The 14,101-nt window shown below is 39.5% G+C and overlaps 2 protein-coding genes across 2 annotated transcripts in view; one reads left to right on the top strand and one right to left on the bottom strand.

The window, feature by feature from the left end:
• Nucleotides 1-9: 9 nt before the first annotated feature.
• LOC134656226 (fructose-1,6-bisphosphatase 1) lies at nt 10-6,398 on the top strand. Its single transcript, XM_063511728.1, has 6 exons — nt 10-253; nt 2,461-2,605; nt 2,949-3,055; nt 3,827-4,053; nt 4,687-4,865; nt 6,220-6,398. The coding sequence occupies exons 1-6, from the start codon at nt 78-80 to the stop codon at nt 6,394-6,396; spliced, it is 1,011 nt and encodes a 336-aa protein (XP_063367798.1). The 5' UTR covers nt 10-77; the 3' UTR covers nt 6,397-6,398.
• A 5,042-nt stretch (nt 6,399-11,440) lies between these two features.
• The window catches only part of LOC134656353 (nuclear cap-binding protein subunit 1), a 42,800-nt gene continuing 40,139 nt past the window's right edge, over nt 11,441-14,101 (bottom strand). The window contains exon 10 of the mRNA XM_063511872.1: nt 11,441-11,578. Coding sequence (XP_063367942.1) covers nt 11,465-11,578 — 114 coding nt within the window. The 3' untranslated portion in view covers nt 11,441-11,464. The remainder of the gene's footprint in view (nt 11,579-14,101) is intronic.

The raw sequence follows: 14,101 nt of genomic DNA, 5'->3' as shown, positions 1-14,101 counted from the left end.
CGACGTCAGCTGAGCGCGAACGACGCCATTGCTGTTTTTTTTTAATTTAGTTTTTTATTTTTATTTTTTAATTCGCGATGTCGCAGCACGGGCCTGCGTTCGACGTGAACGCGATGACGCTTACGCGATGGGTGCTTGCGCAGCAGAGGACTGCACCGAAGGCTACTGGGGATCTCACGCAGCTGCTTAACTCTATACAGACGGCGGTCAAGGCTATACAGTCCGCTGTCAGGAAAGCCGGTATTGCTAAATTGTTAGTGGTTTTCAAGTTATAGTACCAATATTTTATATTTACCTAGTAGGATTATTATATAGAGCAAATTCGACTTGTTGGTGACAAATCGTGACTAAGCACATTAGCAAACCTATGAAAATAAGCAAATGTCACTGGCTAAGTGGCTACTGGCTGAAGCAAATAATGTCATTCCTATTATGTATATATTTTTGACCAAGACATTTTATTACTATACTTATACTTTCAATATTTTCGTATTGTTGACAGACCCCAGCATCCGCTTTGTTATCATTTTCGATAGTTAATTACCCTAATGAAGTAGGTATAAGCAAGTGGAATGAAGTGATAACTTGGGACTCACTTGGGAGATAGGTACAAACAACAAGCCTCTTAAGTGTCCATCGGTAGACCTTATTACAAAAGGCATAAGGTCCACTGATGGATGTATAGTTAAGAGTGTGGGCGATGGTACATTATCTGTGTTTAAGAAAACACTCAGTAAGTACCTACGCAGGTATATGATTTGTTATTTCGTAGATAAAGTTGCACGTAAAGAGTTATTTTTGATTTAATAACATAATTTCTCGGAAGCAATTATTTTACAACATTTTAATATTTAATAATTTTAAAAATATTCCTTTATCTGGGGGCACGGCAGTGCCCCCGCCAAGTCGAGCGCGAAGCAAACACTGCCGTACCATCCTTTACTGGAACCATTTCGCCGCATTTTCAGGCCCCTATTTGAGAACCTCTGGATAAGACCAGAACGCAGAAATTTTCGTCATCCAGTAAGCTATAATCACATACTTAAAATCCAAAATTTCAAGTCTGTAGGTCATTTAGTTCCGAAGTTAAGCGAAAGCAAAGTTTCGCATTTATGACACTCATTCATTCACTCACTCATGATAGTCATGATCATCAGAATAGAATTAGTACTTCCCATAAACTCAGAGAGCTGAAATTTGGTACAGAGTTAGGGTTTAATGGCCACATAAAAGGTAAACCTAAAAATATTGCAATATCAGTCACGCTTTAAAGATCTGAGAACTGCATAAGTAAGTTTGTAATCCCATATAAATATATGATATTACAAAGTTACTGTTGCAGTTCCTACAAATAGTAGGTAAAGTAAAGGTACACTACGAATGTACGATGTTAGTATGAATGAAGATATGTTTAGTTATGATATGTGTATACATAGTATGGGTATGAGTACCCGAAAAGAAGGACTGCCTACAAAAAGAGATGAGATTCCATCGAAAACATTACATGTAAAAAGGTGCAAGTCTCGCAACGCTTTTACTACAAAAAAGTTTTGAGATGTAATGTGAAACCAAGTCGGTTATTTTAATCAGTGCCAGGGGGTGTTAAAACCGTATCAATAAAATATAGATTTTCTTCTTCTTCCAGTTTTTGGAAATTTAAAAAAAATCGGAATTGTCATACAGGACTTAAGCACCACAATATATAGGGTCTATTGGCGCTTAAGACCATTGAGTTCACTATAATAATAACTCAATGAACTAAATATTTGTCACTTTTACATTTTCTAAGCTTAACGCAAAAACTTAAAAAGGTTATAACAGACTGGCTTAAATGTAAGAATTATTATGATACAGAAAACTTAATTCAAAATGTTTTAGGACTATAAACGTATTTTTACACACACACATACAAATACACACATACACACGTACACACACACACACACACACACACACTCATTAGGACTTGCAAGTCCATTTTTTCATTAAGTTATAAACTTATAAGTAATTATTTTTGTTATTCTCTGAATATTTTATTCTCCATATTCATTTTAAAAAAAATTGTTAAAATTACCTACTAAGGAAGCGCTGTGCCTCTTAACACCGGTATTTGTTACTTAAAAAGAGGCGCCAACACTTACAACTGTATAAGTAATTCTTAAAACGAATAAACCTTTTTTCATTTTCATTTTCATTTTCAACGCAAAGTTTTATTTTTTAACCGACTTCCAAATCTCAAAATAATTAGGAGGTTATCAATTCGGTTGTATGTCTATTTTTTTATTATATATGTCACCGTAAAATTGTAAACACTCGTCATATTATAAGTAATCTCGCTAGTTACATTATAAACTGACGGTAGGGAGATTATAATCTAACCTAACCTACGTTAGATTATAAACTAACGGGTTCACAATCTTACGGTGTCATATATACTGTATTAATGATGGTTGTCCCCAGGCACGGCATCTCCGGAGACACGAACGTGCAGGGCGAGCAGGTCAAGAAGCTGGACGTGTTGTCCAACGACCTGTTCATCAACATGCTCAAGTCCTCGTTCACCACGTGCCTGCTGGTGTCTGAGGAGAACGACAACGTCATCCAGGTACCTAAATCATTACAAAACATGCTACGTTTGTACCGATTTGAACCTTAAAACCACTAGGATACAGCCGCTTTTTAAACGACAAATATTGTTGCTTTGGCACGCGCTCAACACGGAAGTCCACCGCTCGTAAAGTGTCAACTGCTAACTATGTAAACAAATCTCCATATTGAAATTGTCTCTGAATGATGAATTTACTAGTGATTTTTAATAATGCTGGCTTTTGCTTAACAGATTTAGGGTCTTAAGTGTAAAAATCATTTGAGAAAATTCATGTATACGTGGTCATGTCACAATCCAAAAATCTCTTTGATTTACACGTTAACCATAAAATAACTTGCAGGTGGAGACAGAGCGGCGCGGCAAATACATAGTCTGCTTCGACCCGCTGGACGGGTCTTCCAACATCGATTGTCTGGTGTCCGTCGGTTCTATCTTCGCCATATACAAGTAAGTCACTTAAATATACTTACAATGTCACATTTCTTTTCTTGTATAATTTCCTAGAAATTCATAGGTACGAGCTGGAGCGGAGGTTTAATGAACGACCTCCGGTTTGGTTTCTGCACGGCTTACCATATTATATTAATTTTGTATTAAGCGGAAACGTCTGCGAACGATGCTAATATAACCATATTATGTTCAATACTAACTGCCATTAGCGCTCAATCTATTCCAGGTACATATCGATATCTAAAAACTCAAGGTTCAGTTAGAATGTTTCGCCATGGTGACTTTATCAAATTGATCGTTAACCCACATATACACAAGGCACACATTTCTGTCCGCTTCAATTCCATTGCTGGATGGACACTATTGATTGCCTGATGGATGTCACGATAATACGCCACTGCGCTCGCTATTTAGGTGTCCTTCAATCCCAGGCCGCTTATGACAATCAGCATCGCTTCCACGACTAGGCCAGGCTACGCCAGATGCGTGCCTAATAATATGCAGCACGCGCGTTAAGGTTTCTTCACAGTAGATCACTTGTTACGATGTACTTCGAACGAAGCCGAGCCGTGCTGCAATAGTTGCATTATCCTCTAGCCGCTCAGAGACCTATAAAAAGGTCTCCTATTCCATTCTAATTTGAACTTTGTGTTGACAAAATAAAATTTCATTTTGCTTGGCAAGGTTTATGAGGCTAAGGCATAAAACTAGTACAAAAGCTTTCACTAGATCACCGCTACATCTGACTTTGGTACTTCTATGTTTCAGAAAGCATTCAGACGGCGAGCCCTCAGTGGCGGATGCGCTCCGTCCCGGCCGGGAACTTGTGGCGGCCGGCTACGCACTATACGGCTCTGCTACCATGATGGTGCTATCGTTGGGCACCGGCAGAGGCGCCCATGGCTTCATGTACGATCCTAGCATTGGGGAGTTCATCCTGACTGATCCTTCGATGAAGATTCCGGAGAAGGGGAGCATTTATTCTATCAATGAAGGTTAGTTTTTGGTATTCTGCAGCATACTTCGCTTAGTAGTGATAAGCCGTCTACGCACTACATATATAGTGCTATCGTTGGGCACTGGCAGAGGCGCACATGGCTTCATGTACGATCCTAGCATTGGGGAGTTTATCCTGACTGATCCTATAGTATGAAGATTCCGGAGAAAGGGAGCATTTATTCCATCAATGAAGGTGAGTTTTTGGAATCCTGCAGTGTAGGTATACTTGCCTCTTTCAGTCCTTACTGGATATAGAAACCGTACATGCTATGCCATGTATGTTAACATTGTTAACCATGGTGCGGCCAAAGATACATTGTCACTGCTAAGAGTACCAAGTGGGTGCAAACTTATCAAAGTCGAAGGCTTACAGACTAGAGTAGGGTAGGGTATGCTTCAAGGCGTTACGTCCGCCTGTACTTATTAATTGGCGTCATGTTACCTATTCCATCGTAACGTCCAACCAAACCTTTTGGGCCTTCTGAGTCAGCTCAGGCGGATGCGGCTACTTCTTCGTCTTCGTAAAACATGGCCTTATTACCAGCGAACTTATACGCTATGACAGGAACAAACTTGTAGGCCAAACACGATAAGGACCACGGATTCTAACAATCAACCAACTATTCCAGGTTACGCCGCCGAATGGGAGCCAGGCCTAAAGAAGTACGTAGAAGAGAAGAAGAACCCGAGCAGCGGGAAGGCGTTCGGCGCCCGCTACGTGGGCTCCATGGTGGCTGACGTGCACCGCACCATCAAGTATGGCGGCATCTTCATGTACCCGGCCACCAAGTCCGCGCCCAATGGGAAGGTAATATATGACTAGATAGTCGTAGAATGTCTTGATGTTTTACTAAAAATCTGGAAATTTCACTTTAATATTTAATTTCAACTTGTATTTCGATTTTTAGTTTTTAATTAGGTTTAGTTTTATAAAATATTACTGTATGTCTATTGTCTTGCTGGAAATAAATGATCACCGATTAAATTTCACCGTGTATATGTCGGCGGCCGATCGTAAGATCAGGCATATCGTGAAATTCCTAGGCATATCGTGAAACGTGAAAATCTTTGACCCGTTCCCTGAGTCGACGGCTCCTATTTCTGGGCAGTTTGCCCTTCTCGGGCATCTAAAGCAACCTAACGAACCTATCCTACCTATATATTGGTTTAATGTCACTATCGTCAAAACATTACACAGGAACATTACGATCTGCCTGATCTTACGATCGGCCGCCGACATATAGATGCGATAAAAACAATAGAATATCACGTATTGTCATGTCAGATTTTATCTACTATTATCACAAACTATATTCTTTGTTAGATTAGTTATACCTACCTAAACAGGATATTAAAATGAATGGTGACCAACATTTCCCTATTCAGATAAGATATATGAGTTAGATACCTACTGTGGCTTGCTGACTTTGTGACTATCATAGAAAAACCGGCCAAGTGCGAGTCGGACTCGCGCACGGAGGGTTCCGCACCATCAACAAAAAATAGAACTAAAACAAGCAAAAAAACCGGCCAAGTGCAAGTCGGACTCGCGCACGGAGGGTTCCGCACCATCAACAAAAAATAGAGCGAAACAAGCAAAAAAACGGTCACCCATCCAAGTACTGACCCCGCCCGACGTTGCTTAACTTCGGTCAAAAATCACGTTTGTTGTATGGGAGCCCCACTTAAATCTTTATTTTATTCCGTTTTTAGTATTTGGTTATAGCGGCAACAGAAATACATCATCTGTGAAAATTTCAACTGTCTAGCTATCACGGTTCGCGAGATACAGCCTGGTGACAGACGGACGGGCGGACGGACAGCGGAGTCTTAGTAATAGGGTCCCGTTTTTACCCTTTGGGTACGGAACCCTAATTAGTAATAGGGTCCCGTTTTTACCCTTTGGGTACGGAACCCTAAAAATGAATAGGGTTGCATTTTATAAAAGCTAGGGGTCATCCAGAAATCATGTGATCATTTATGGCCTATTTTTGACATTTAATCATGTTAGTCGATTTTAAACCTTACTTTCATCAACATAAGTCTCTATTTCCAGCTCCGTCTCCTGTACGAATGCGGGTTGCATTCGATGGTTGTCGAAACCATTTAATCATGTTAGTCGACTTTAAACCTTATTTTCATTAACATAAGTCTATTTCCAGCTCCGTCTCCTGTACGAATGCAACCCAATGTCCTTCATTGTGACGGAGGCGGGCGGCGTGGCCAGTAACGGACACATACCCATCCTGGACATCGAACCCGCGGCCATTCATCAGCGCGCCCCGTGCTATCTCGGCTCCAAGAAGGACGTGGAAGAACTGCTCACGCATTTGAAATAAAACTTACCAACGGAAAGTTTTTCATACAGAATGAAGTTTCGAAAATGTGTCAAGAACTTTCATTGTATTTTTTGTGAAGTTCCAAGATTTCTTTAGTTCGAAAACTTTGCACATTGTACATCAATTTTAATTTTTACAAAATAATCTAAGTAAAGAATAAGAATGAAGACTGAGAATAAAAGTATCGTTTTTGGTTCATTTTTGATGTCTTTTATTTTGAGTCAAGGTATGTACCACCGCCCACTGTTGCTATTTATACACGACAGACAACACAAAATATTGTGTGTATTAATATTTTTGAATCACACACTTAATTTTTCTATAATTAACTATACGGTCCTTACTTGACTTGTCCTGTGCTCGGCTCCACATTGAATAGGGAGTATTACTGCAATGTTCTGCCGCCAGAGTGCAGCACTAGCGCCTTTCGTAAACCAAAGAGTAACATATACACACTGTGCCTTAAACTGTTTTTGACAAGTTTTCACAGACAATATTATATTATTTCATATGATATTGATACATCAAGGTGGTTTGTTAACAAAGGGCCTACCGGGAAACGCGAAATCGGAACTCGGCTATCTGCTTCTCTATCGCTCGAATATGCAAGAGTGAGATTAGATAACAAAATTTCGGCTCTCGTTTACGGTAGACCCTCAGATTATGATGGACTGTGGAAGTGGCGCCCCCTACGCAGAGTTTAGCGTAATATTCCCCATTAAAGAATAAAATATTGATCGTCATTTGTAAACTGCCGGGGACAAAAAACAACAGAATTTGAACTTTATAGTCTTTTATTTTATTTACAGGAAATACACTTCCTTTAATCTTACCAGTAATCTACTTATTATATTAAGAAAATCAATAAAACATAACAGTCTGTTTTAAAACACAATATATCATGAACTGTCATTATGTAATAAATAGGATTATAATATAAATATGATGTTGAACAGTCAGACAAAAAACCAATATGGTGATTTGCGTAAGTGAGTAAGTGAACTTTCGTACTGTTTTCTCTAGTCTCCTGTCTTGCACGGTAATAAGGTTTAAAAAATTTAGGGTCTCCCCAGATATGTCGACGCGCATTCGGCAAAATCCGATAGGGAAAAAGCTTTATGTCCGCGCAATAAGAGCGGAAAAGACGTCGACGCGTCAGCAGGCGCCAGCCGATGCGAGCCGACCCGAACGACAACTTTTTCGCTCTTATTGCGCGGACATAATAGTACATTATTGCAGAGGCCGGGAAAGGGCAATTCGTGGATGAGTTTCGATTTTGTCGGACGACGCGAAGCGGAGTCCGACAAAGAAGACGAATCCACGAATTGCTATTCCTGCCGAGGCATATATAGTGCTTTTCTCCAAACATGCGAGGAAATAAGGTAAAATAATAATTATTTAAGCATCAAGCATGACTCAAATCGAACCTTCACATCAAAAATGTCAAAACCAATTTCCCTCTTTAATTAATTTTTAAAAGTTAAGGGCACAAAGTTATTCTGCCATTCAGTACCATTCAATATTCGTTCATTCAATATAATTGTGCAATATAGTTGGTCAAACCAATTTGTCAGTCAGTAAGAACTATACCCATCCTTTACTTTTGGATACTAGTACTAGTGTAAGACAAAGATAGTATGATTCTCTCTGTCTATGTAATAAGAAAGAAATGAAATGAGAAAGTCCTTTGACAAACTATATAAGTTATATAGTTTGTCAAAGGACTTTCTCATTTCAAACATAGACAGAGAGAATCATACTATCTTTGTCTTACACTAGTACTAGTATCCAAAAGTAAAGGATGGGTATAGTTCTTACTGACTGACAAATTGGTTTGACCAACTATATTGCACAATTATATTGAATGAACGAATATTGAATGGTACTGAATGGCAGAATAACTTTGTGCCCTTAACTTTTAAAAATTAAATATAAGCTTCATGAACACGGATGAGATCCTTAAAAAAAAATATAAAAATAATCTTTGATTTTATTAAGCAGTATGCGCACGATCATACACGAGCACAAAGGTCTTGTAAGAACGAGACAAGTAAGGTCGTTTATCTTACTATCTCACTCTATCCTATAGCTCGAAATGATAGCTGATCGCGTCGTGTAGACGCGGCTCGCGGCTATAATAATTGGCTGTTTGCGTTTTTTATTTTTAAAAAGTAAAAAACACTACAGTAATAAGTTATTACTGTAGTGTTTTTTTCATTCCCGTCCGCTAGAACAGGACAGCGATAGTTTGATTTTTTTTTATTAGAGTTTGACAATAACGAAGAACTTCCTGTACTATTTTTGCTACAATAAAGTGAACATTTCCGAGCATATTGGAGAAAAAGGCTTTTCCTATCGGATTTTGCCGATTCCGCGTCAACATATGTGGGGGAACCCTTAGTGAAAGAGAATTGGAAATAGAGGCGGATTTTCAAAGTAATTTAAATTACGTAGCCACAGTAAATTTTAAAACTAACGCCATTTGACTTTGATCCTTATTCTTTCAGTGATATGTGTCAATTTGATACATGACAAAAAAAACCGGCCAAGTGCGAGTCGGACTCGTGCACGGAGGGTTCCGCACCATCAACAAAAAATAGACCAAAACAAGCAAAAAAACGGTCACCCATCCAAGTACTGACCACGCCCGACGTTGCTTAACTTCGGTCAAAAATCACGTTTGTTGTATGGGAGGCACTTAAATCTTTATTTTATTCTGTTTTTAGTATTTGTTGTTATAGCGGCAACAGAAATACATCATCTGTGAAAATTTCAACTGTCTAGCTGTCACGGTTCGTGAGATACAGCCTGGTGACAGACGGACGGACGGACAGCGGAGTCTTAGTAATAGGGTCCCGTTTTTACCCTTTGGGTACGGAACCCTAATGAACGCCATCTACTCGACTACATCTATTAGACCAAAGATATGGTGCAATCTTTTCGAGCGATGGCGCCACACCTTTGGCCTACTGTCGAGTAGATGGCGTTAATTTTTGACCTTTAACAAATTGACACATATCAGTGAAAGAACAAGGATCAAAGTCAGATGGCGTTCTAACAGTTTTAATCTTCTGTCGAAAGATGGCAGTAAATGTACTGGGACTACATAATTTACCATGACAGAAGCTCTCTATACTAGAGATGCCCCGAATAGTGGTTTAGGCCGAATACCGAATATTCGGCCCCTCTCTCGGCCGAATACCGAATATTCAGCCCCTCTCTCGGCCGAATACCGAATATTCAGCCCCTCTCTCGGCCGAATACCGAATATTCGGCCCCTCTCTCGGCCGAATACCGAATATTCAGCCCCTCTCTCGGCCGAATACCGAATATTCAGCCCCTCTCTCGGCCGAATACCGAATATTCGGCCCCTCTCTCGGCCGAATACCGAATATTCGGGGACCGAATATTCGGCATGACATGCGAACATTTTGAGTCACAATTATTATGAAAACTGATCGCTAACAAAGCTCAACGTTAGATGACGTTAGCTAAGATATATTTTTGTTGAACAGCATTAATGAGAGTCAAACAAAACAGACTCATAATAAAAAAAAATTTTTTTAATCAACAAATGCTCAAAAAAGGGTCTTCGTATTTAACATGGTATAATAATATACTCCGCCTGGTACTCTATTCCGAGATTCGCGAATGACCTAACTGGCACTTGCCTACGTCATCATGCTGTTTACAGGTTCTCAAACTTTAAAATGTGGGAGAATTTTAACCAACAGTGAAAATTATTTTAACGGCATTAATTTTAAGTTATTCATGTAGAAACATAGTAAAATAAAACAAATCTATACTGCACTTTTCACTCCTACTCTTACAGTTCCGAATAGAGCAGCCAACCATTTTCGTAACAAAACATTAATTACGAAGCTTACGACGTGAAAAGTTTGGAAAACACTGCGACTGCTGACACTGAGCGAGAAGGGAATAACAATTAACACGCGTTCGACAAGGACGGTCGGTCAGGGACAAAATGGCGGATTGTCAAATGTGAAAGCGCTATCCTGTGTTGCCAGTAGTGTAAACAGAATTACCCGAACGTCTGAAATTTCTTTCGTGAATCGGAAGATATTGCTAATGAATAATTAAAAATGACGTGTTATTGTAAAATTTAAGATAAAATACATATAAATGAAAATTATTAAATTATAAAGAAATAAATTAACTTATTAACCATAGATATAATGTACCCATGTAACATGTTATGTTGAAATAAAGTGGCAATGTTATTGTGACGTAGGCAAGTGACACTCTGGGAAGAGAAGACCATGTTTTATTAGACCATGGTATTTAACAACTTTCCAAGAACACATTCTAAATGTAGTTTATGGTTATTTTTCTTGTGAAATTTCTCTTTTTTAAGTAGGTGCAACAGATATTCGGTATTCGGCCGAATAGTAGGCAACATTCGGCCGAATACCGAATATTCGGCAAAGTGGCCGAATACCGAATAGTTGCCGAATATTCGTGGTATCTCTACACTATACACTCTATGTCTATTCTCTTTGCCTTAGTTTAGCGAATGTAAAACTAGCCCACTTTACACTCGGGAGCAAAAAAATCGACTCAAGTCACATTTTTTAGTTTTTTCAATTTTTCTGAAAACGTTGAATATTTCAGTGAAAATGAAATTGCAGTATTATTGTTTATTAATTAAGCTATCAAAAACATTAACAACCGTTGAAATCGGTTTGGTAAATTTCAGGTTATTGTTATTTTTGTAGAAAACAACATTTTACCTGCTTTGATTATGCACGAGTTGCGCACCTTTGAGGGCCATAAAAACCGGTGTATCCGGTTATTTCTTATCAGTCTCTTATCAGAAGTTGACCTGTGCACATCTCCCGCAATCATTCCCTGGAATTACCTGCAAGAAAATGGACACGACAGAAACTGAAGCCTCGTCTTGCTCAATCAAGGCCTTACGCAGCGTGCAGTTGCTGAACAGCTGAATTTAAGTCAGTCTGCTGTTTCCAGAGTTTTTAAGTCCAACACAGATTTGAGTCGATTTTTTTGCTCCTAAGTGTAGGTACGAAACCACGGTTGCTAACCTAGTCTAGGCCGTGAGCGCGAGGAACTGGTGGAACACGTCTAGGACGTGCGGGTCGAGGTCCTGCGTGAAGAGCAGGGTCTCCAGCGTGCTGCTGTACTTCTGCACTTGCTCGTGGTGCTGGGGACAAGGATTACATATAGTTATAATGAGCAGAGGGCGGAATTGCTCATGGCAAAAATCAAACGTCAATAGAGTTGGAACGTTGAATTTTATCGACTATCGAATAAACTGAAATTATTTAGTCATTTATTCAATATTGCATTGTCATGTACATAATAAGGTGTTACAATTTAAGAGGCCAGTTCATGACACCCTGTAAGGGCACACAATAGTAGGTACTTATATTTACAGTTATATAGGACTTTATACGATTCTATCAGGTTATATAATATAATCATTTAAAGTTACCAATTATTTAATAAAATAGCATCTACATAGTCTTACCTACATTATATTTACCTAGCGTATCTTTATTTATTAATTAACAAAACTAAACCTCAAATCCATAAGCAAACAATAATAGACTTCATATGAACATTACGGAATAACATTTAAATAAAAGACAATATAAAACAATAATTTTAAAAACTTCTTAACTTAGTACTGTATTATTAAAACTAGCTAGTCAACTAGCTAATCAAAGAGGTCAATGTTAAAGTCAGAAATGTAAAAGGTGACTGAACTTATCGATAGCTGAAAAAGTCGATAAATTCAACGTTCCAACTCTATTGACGTTTGATTTTTGCCATGAGCAATTCCGCCCTCTGATAATGAAGTAAGTGACTCTTGGACCCTATACATCTAACACTTTAAACTCTCGCGCTTTGTACACATATTTAATTACACAAACGGGTCTAACGCGATATAATTTCATTGTTTTTACCTTTAATTCCGACGTTTCAGCTGAGTTGCACCAGCTGTGGTAACGGATTAAAGGTAAAAACAATGAAATTATATCGCGTTAGACCCGTTTGTGTAATTAAATACCCTATACATCTCTAAAGATAGTTTGACTATATTATCTTATAGTTACGACACTTAGGACCACTTGCACCATCCCACTAACCCGGGGTTAACTGGTTAAACCTGGAGTTACCGTGGCTACCAGAACTAAAACAGTTATTAAAATTAATTCAACTAACGACCGACTACCGGTCTGGCCTAGTGGGCAGTGACCCCGCCTGTGAAGCCGCGGTCCTGGGTTCGAATCCCAGTAAGGGCATTTATTTGTGTGATGAGCACAGATATTTGTTCCTGAGTCATGGTTGTTTTCTATGTCATCATCTTCCTCGCGTTGTCCCGGCATTTTGCCACGGCTCATGGGAGCCTGGGGTCCGCTTGGCAACTAATCCCAGTAATTGGCGTGGGCACTAGATTTTACGAAAGCGACTGCCATCTGACCTTCCAACCCAGCCCTCTGGGTAAAACTAGGCCCGTATTGGGATTAGTCCGGTCAGTGGCGTAGCTAGAGGATATGGCGCCCGGGGCAGGCACCAAATTTGCGCCCCCCCCCCCCCCCCCCTCCCCAACGAAATGAACTAACGAAAGGGTTACTTTTTACTTATTAAAGTTTACTTTTGATTTAGACAAATAAGTGTTTTTTTAGTCCATCGGTGGCTAACAAGCTTACGACTCACCTGATCGTAAGCGGTCACCGCATCCTATGGACGTCTACACTCCAGGGGCGTTACATGCGCGTTGCCGACCATTTTAAAACTTATACCTACACTTCTTTTTTGGAGATCTCGTTAGACTTGAAGATTCAATATCGCTTGTAAGTTTGGGATCGTAGACTATTCATAGCGCGCCTTTGGACTGATTTGAAGGGACCAAGGTGGCATCTAGGTGCTCATTATATGGGATCTGTCCATGGTCGTATGCAGCATTTTTTAAGAGGTGGGGCAGAAGTAGGGGAGGCTGGGGACGTTGTAACAGGGTACGGTTGAAACAGAGATTCTTAGCTTATGGTCAGAGACCAGGGTGGGACAACTGCCCCACCTTGCCCCACCGTGGGTACACCTATGAATCTGTCTGCCCCAGAGTAAAGTATCGCCTCCCTTTATTGAGCACGCCGAGTTTTTTTGATACGAGCGCAGCCTACCCAACAAGGTGGCTACGAAATTATTAGACGACCCTGATGGAGATGTCAACACCGAGGCTCCCAATAAAGTCAAAGTCAAAGTCAAAATATACTTTATTCATGTAGGCCTAGCAACAAGCACTTATGAATCGTAACATACTTATAAATTATCTTAAGCTAATTATCAGAGCAATTTATTGATGTTATTATTCCATAAGAATATTGGATTATTATACAAATCAAATTAAACACAAATTAAATTAAATTAAATTACTCCCTGACATGGGAAGGGTTGTGCCTTGAAAGATGAGGTTTTCTTAGCGGTAAACGCGCAAAATTGAGTCTTGGATCCCACACCGATACTCTGGATAGAATGCTCTCAATACCTGACACAGGTTTTTCACGGCATTCTAGTATCACAGAACGAGCGATGTTAGCACGGCATGTGTTATAAGTACAGGTTGGTCCAAACCTTGCCGTCCAAACCTTGCCGTCCAAAAATTTTTTTTTAGATTCCTCACGCTGTGGGCTATCAGAATATGTATGTTAGCCGACTTTTT

Source organism: Cydia amplana, chromosome 18 (assembly GCF_948474715.1).
Source record: "Cydia amplana chromosome 18, ilCydAmpl1.1, whole genome shotgun sequence".
Taxonomy (NCBI): domain Eukaryota; kingdom Metazoa; phylum Arthropoda; class Insecta; order Lepidoptera; family Tortricidae; genus Cydia; species Cydia amplana.
This window is presented reverse-complemented; position numbering and strand designations above follow the sequence as displayed.

Coding starts and splice junctions, on each gene's coding strand:
- LOC134656226 (XM_063511728.1), top strand. CDS start 78: ATGTCGCAGCACGGGCCTGCGTTCGACGTGAACGCGATGACGCTTACG. Junction 2,606..2,948: donor AGAACGACAACGTCATCCAG/GTACCTAAATCA, acceptor AATAACTTGCAG/GTGGAGACAGAGCGGCGCGG. Junction 4,054..4,686: donor CATTTATTCTATCAATGAAG/GTTAGTTTTTGG, acceptor CAACTATTCCAG/GTTACGCCGCCGAATGGGAG.